Source organism: Geospiza fortis, unplaced genomic scaffold, assembly GCF_000277835.1.
Source record: "Geospiza fortis unplaced genomic scaffold, GeoFor_1.0 scaffold166, whole genome shotgun sequence".
Taxonomy (NCBI): Eukaryota; Metazoa; Chordata; class Aves; order Passeriformes; family Thraupidae; genus Geospiza; species Geospiza fortis.
The window spans coordinates 5,780,946-5,787,202 of NW_005054310.1; the positions used below are offsets into that span (position 1 = coordinate 5,780,946).

Consider the following 6,257-nt stretch of genomic DNA (forward strand, 5'->3'; position numbering starts at 1 on the left):
CTTCCGGGTGGGGGGGGGCGCTGCCCAAATCCTCTCGGGGCCTCTCTCCCTCTGTCTCTCCTGGGGGGGCTGCCCACCGCCTCCTGGTGCCCCCACCACCCTTCCATCTTGAGGGGTCAGGCCTACCTCTGCCGGGCCACAGGCTTTCCCTCCCCTGCCCAGCTCGAAGCCGGGCAGGGGAGGCCTTGCCTCTTTGCTGGCCGGAAATCAAAGAGGGAGCCCAAGGGAGTGCTCTGCTTCTAACCCCTGTGTTCTCAGAGGCGCATCCACCCTCAGTGGCCAAGCCTGGTGTCAATTTAAAATCTGGACACCTATTGGCCTCTGGCCACTCCATTCCCAGAAAACCTGCTTCTTGTAAACCCACGACAGTATTAAACTGTCTTTTGGGATTATGTGCTCTCTTACACACTTCTCTCAGTAAGCTGTTTGCCTTAGCATGGTAAATGGAGTATTTTAGCAAACCCAACAACTGCAATCCATGTTCACAGGTATTAGCAATCCTGAATTATTGCATGAATAAAGGCACTTTGAGACACACCGTCCTGGTTTTACTGAACTCTCAAGAAGCAGTTCTGGCAAGGGTTCGACCTATCATGCAAATCAACTTGATGTCTACCAGGGACAGCAAGGCACAGAAGCTGGCCAAGTTGGACAAGGATAGAACAGGGCCAGGATAGATGAGTACGTCAGAGCAGCAGTTTGCTCCCATCAGATGGTGTTAATCTTGAGCAAGATCAGATATATCAGAACAAAGAGAGAGCTAGTTCCTGTGCATGCTGCCTGACTTTCCACCTGTTTCTAGGATGTGTTCCCACTCTGTGCTGGAATTCATATAGCCAAGATGGCAGTGCTGGGATTGACTGGCTGTGGGGACATGTCCCAACATCCTGAAAATCTTCTGTTGTAAAAAACAGATCTCTAACTCTGACTGCAAACTCATATTTGAGGAACACATACATGTATATATAATGGAAATGTACCAGAGTGTTAAGTATGCTGCTTAGTAGAGAAAACAAAAATACCCTGCTGCTGTTAAATCAGGGATGGGGCTCTATAGATGTTTGTTTGTCTTGGCTCATGACCAAACAAATGACATTTTCTAGACAAATAAGTTAGCTCATGGTCAATCCACTCTTTAAGAGTGACATGGACAAAGGGGAATCAAGGCAAGATTGGCCTGAAATACAGGGTAATTTCACACAGCTCAGTCTCATCTGCAGAAAGAGACAGCTGGCAGCAGAGTCTCTTGTGCTAGAGGTTGATAGCCTGGATGCCAAATGTGTAACACAATGTGGCTGCAAATAGAGAGTCATGGAAACAGGCACCAGGGAGAAAGATTATTTCACATTGGAAGGCAAGATCAGTATTTAGAGATACCTGCGGGAAAAGTATCCTGGTTTTGTAATACTTATTGAGTCTTACAACTGAAAACTTAAAATCTAAGGGGCTGTGATGCCACCAAAGCCAGCAATGGATATTGCCTTTGGTCTGTGCCAGGCACATCCAGACAGACAGCAGCAGCAAGTGCCTGGGGGCCACCAACCTCTGTCCAGGATGCCACCATGGGGCCAGTCTCCACCTGCCCATGGCTCTGCCCTGCTGGGGAGGTGCCCCGTGCCCATGGCTGGGACTGCAGACATTTATTTGCAGGCTTTGGGAAGATACAAGCAGCCCCAACACATCAACACTTTTTTTTCCTCCAAGACAGAGAGCAACCTGAATTTTCAATTGTTGTTCCACCCTCAACTCCCCTTCCTCCCAGCACTGGAACTACTGTAAAGAAACATAAAATGTAGCTGAAACAGCACTAAGATAAAGCAGATTTTGTTTGGTCAAGTTTTATTCATGTGTAGGGGGCAGTATCAGCTTTAGCAATCCAAACAAATAACCCAATGGGTAGAATTTAGGTGAATTTTTTGCCAAATCAGCACAGCTACCTGTGGCTGTTTCATCTGAAACTCCTGCCACTGCTGACAAGAAGTGGCTGAGCAAGGGGCAGTAGATGTGTAGTGCTGGTGGTGGGTCCCATAACTCATCTGAGGGGGAGGAACACTGGTATCCCTTTGCACGGGCTGCACTCTGGGTTTCTAATGTGAATGGATGCTGCTCCAGCTGCTCATGCTGCCCAAGGGGAGAGGAGTCAGGCACTAAATGCAGCATCTGACCTAAGGCACGGACATCAAATGCCGAGACCCAAAAAAGGAGAATTATCAAGGTATTATGAATCCCAGGGAAAAAGCAGGACTGAGAGGTGGTGTAAGGAGCAGGAAATGGTGCAAGGAACAGTAGTTGAAATTGGTGGTGATGCCACACAGGCATCAGTCAAATTCCCTTTTATATAAGCTGGTTGGAGCGAGCTAATTTAAAGAGAATTTCCATGGCACTCAGGAAACAAAGTTGAACAAAACCCAAACCATGGAAAATAATGATGGAAAGGAAAGCTGTAGGAAATGAGGTGGAAACTAGCGCACAACAAGAAAAAAAGATAGCCAGATCAGAATTCGTTTTCCACACACACAACTGCTGTCTTTTCAGCCTGCCACAGTTCAGCATTTTTATTCTTCCTGATCTTTTGCAAATCTGAGTGCTGACCGGCTCTGCTGCTTTATCCTGGGAGCTGTAGTGTCCATGAGTTACTCAGGAAAAATTGTTTCACCGATGTAAACATACAGCCATTAAACCAAACTATATCATCTGGGACAAGGATCGCTGCAAAATCCTTGAAACTTAGAGAGGAATACCACAATGTGCATTTAGATCCAGACTTGCAGTAAAAGCTCTTCTTCACACATATGTTGAAGATCATTACATTAACTTGAGTTAAGACAGAATAAATGCTATTATGGCTCAGTAGTAATCTTTTCTGTGCACAGCTTTTGCAAATCCCACTCTGTCATTCCCACGGTCAAAAATACAGTAAAATGCAGACATGAAGACATCTCCTAAAATCCAGAGCGAGCCCGTGCGAGTGGGGATGTCAAGAGACTGAAAGCCACTCATGCAGAAGGTTTGGTCATCAATTGACTCCTGGAAGGGAAAGCACATGTGCCTGCAGCAGCCTGCTCCATGCCCAGCTCAGGGAGTGAGGAGCAGGGAAGCTGCTGACACTCACCTTTATGATGTACTGCTCTGCTGCCAGCCTGTACTCGTGGTGTCCGATCGTGAAGCTAATGTGAGGCAAGCTCGACAGCCTTCTGCAGTCTACGAGAAACTGGACACAATGCACTGACTGAGATGGAGTTGCTTTGTCTTTCTTCAAGTACTGCTCTTTGGATTCAAGGCTTTTGGAGTAGGTAATAGTGAATTTACTACAGAGAAAGAGCAACAGGCTGACTTACAGCCTAACAATGCCCTCCAGCTTTCGTGTACTCGGTCAAACCAGCCCAGCTGCCCAGACCACTGCACCCTAGGGACCCTGGGCTGATGAAAATCCTTGCAAGTCCCAAAAGAAAGGAGGTGAAGGGGCTCTGATATCCTCCCTGTACAACTCAAAGGCAAAACTAAGCGTGTGAGCCCCAGCCAGTCTACATCAGCAAGGTCTGCTGAGCAAAAGTTCTCCAATGCTCTGCCCTTGACAGGGCAAAGGGAACTGCTCCAGCCACAGAGGAAGAGCACCCTAAGGGTGCAGTTCACCCCTGGTCCTCAGATATACCAACACTCTAGGGGGAAAAAAGCTAGTGAGGAACACAGCAATTATACTTTGTCCTGGAGTGGGATTTAAAGAGTAGAAGGACTCAACTCTGGCACAATCATTAATGTACATACATATTCAGTTACAGTAACAGAGAAGGTAATTCCTGGCTTTTCGAGTTATTTCATGAAACAGCTGGTGTGGGAAACAGAACTGCAGAATGCTCCAATCCCAGAGGAACCTTTGCTATAAACTGTAGTGTCTTAAGTCATTTTTTAGAGGCTTCCTAGAAGGAAGCCTCTGCTTTTTGCTGTTTTACAATCTATTTCATGAAAACATAACCCTACATCTTGTGTACACTTACCGTCATACCATTAGAACAAAACAAATCATGGGACAAGGGTACAAAAAGCCAGTAAAATGATTTGTAGGATACAAGAAGCAAGACATAATTCTTTTACATAGTTATTACAGAAGAGTACATCCAGAACAAGTCAATCCTTGCTGAAAAGAGATAAAAGTTCTGGTAAAACCCAGGATGGATACACTCACTTTTACTGGGATAAATGTGAGTCACTATGTGCAGTCTGTCTATGATTGCTAAAAATAAGTCACAGAAACTCCTATTTTCAGGATGCTTTTTTGTGATATCTGAGATGCCAGATAAATGTTCTTAGGTCAGCACTGGTGTATATATGAACCTACACAGCAATGACCTTGTTTATATTAGGATAGTATAAGTACATTGGAAATACATATTTTATCTATGTTCATTAGCATGAACCATTATAAAATCAACTTGTTATCAGAGCATACTCTTTGGCATGTATCTAAAAAGTTGAACAAAATCAAGATTAAAGGTTTGATTGAGAAAGAATCAGGAGCCTCAGGAGTTACACAGAGGTCACTGCAAGTCCTCCTCTTACAAATGAAAGTGAATTAAGAGTCCACTTTAGTCTGCTCTTTGTCCAGTGCACTGGGCACTTGCAATACTCTTAATTTTCTTCCAAGAGTAGCTTTGGGTCAGGATCAAGACAAACTGAGATTAGCTCAGTTAGTTAGAACATGGTGCTAATAACACCAAGGCCGTGGGTTTGATCCCTGTACAAGCCATTCCTGAGAGTTGGACTTGATGATCCTTGTGGGTCCCTTCCAATTCAGAATATTCTGTGAAATGCGAAGTTAACAAAAGCCACACATGGCTTGTTAACAAAGTTAACACAAGCTCAGCTTTGCTTGAGCACTGGAGCTGTGGCAGGGGGCTGGTGACCTGTGGGAGTCAGCCAAGGACCAGCGTAAGATAAACTACTCTTTGCCTGGAAGCAGGAGAGGAAGGAGTGGTGAGGAGGGTCAGCAAGGGAGATGCAGGAGGCAGCAGCAGGGGAGAAAGGAAAACCAGGAAAGGGTCAGTGGGGTAAGGTTCAGGAGCAAGAGTAAGAGCCAGCAGGCCTTGTCCTGTGCCCTGCAAGGAGCCAGCATTGTGAGTGACACTGATGTGCATCCCTCCCAGCAGCTCTGGCATGACACCAACTGCTGACAGTGAGAGGCCCTGTCAGTGAAGCCACTGGGGGGCTGTCATTAAAATACCATTCCTGACATGGCTGGCCATCAGCACCAAATCCCTCCTGGCTTGGGAGAGCCAACAGCTAGAGCTGGGGACCTCAAAAAGGCTCTGAGCTTCTGAAAGAAAATTATCTCTCACGCGGAGTACAGATCAATTCCTCAAACAGATGTTCCCATTATTTATATATTATATTTTCCCTTACAATATATTATTATTTTCCCTTACACACCAGTATAGAAGATGAAGTGAACATTTGGGAAACGGACTGGGACAAGGCATATAAGTCAAAAGCAGCTTGGCTCAGAGCTGTCCTGGAAACAAGGGTTTCACTGGCACCTGTCTAAGCCATCATTTCTGTTATTTTTCAACCCTTTGCATCATATACCACTTTCTCTTCCTCTCTAGCTGTTTTCTGGCTGCACAGTTTTTACCTCTCCAGTATTTGATGGGCTTGCCCCAATATATGCCTGCAATCGTCTGATTTGTGAAGAGGGGCCGGTGATAAGAGAAGTGCCCGAGTCAACGATGGCCTCGCAGCCGTGGGAGCAAAATGCCACCCGGCCCTGGATCTTTATACTGCAAACAAAAAAAGAGAAAAAAGCAGCTTTAAGCAAATGGCATATACGCTGTGACTGAAACACTGCATTATTGCTAACTGAAGTACCAGAGTATTGACTGAGGTTAATCCCAGATAACAAAGTGACAGGACAAGAGGAAATGGCCTCAAGTTGCACCACGGTAGATTTAGATTTGATATTAGGAAAATTTTTTCACAGAAAGCATTGTAAAGTGTTGGAACAGGCTGCCGAGGGAGTGGTAGGATCACCATCCTTGGAAGTGTTCAAAAGATGTGTGAATGTGACTCTGGAGGACATGGCTTAGTGATGTACTTGGTAGTGGTGCTGGATTGACAGTTGTACTCAATGATCTTAAAGATCTTTTCCAAGCCTAATGATTCTGTGTTTCTATGATTAAAACTAGCTGCCAAGCTTTGCTAAAGACAAGATTGTCTGTGGACCCACTTTTCTCTCTCGAGACTCCTACAACTCTAATCATGTGCTT

The 6,257-nt window shown here is 45.4% G+C and overlaps 1 protein-coding gene across 1 annotated transcript in view; it reads right to left on the reverse strand.

Annotated features, from left to right (window-relative positions):
* Positions 1 to 2,779: 2,779 nt before the first annotated feature.
* LOC102041269 (cathepsin E-like) overlaps positions 2,780 to 6,257 on the reverse strand; it is a 9,154-nt gene continuing 5,676 nt past the window's right edge. Inside the window, exons 7-9 of the mRNA XM_005419220.2 lie at positions 5,627 to 5,771; positions 3,113 to 3,211; positions 2,780 to 3,027 (exon numbers count right to left, since the gene is read on the reverse strand). Coding sequence (XP_005419277.1) covers positions 2,848 to 3,027; positions 3,113 to 3,211; positions 5,627 to 5,771 — 424 coding nt within the window. The 3' untranslated portion in view covers positions 2,780 to 2,847. The remainder of the gene's footprint in view (positions 3,028 to 3,112; positions 3,212 to 5,626; positions 5,772 to 6,257) is intronic.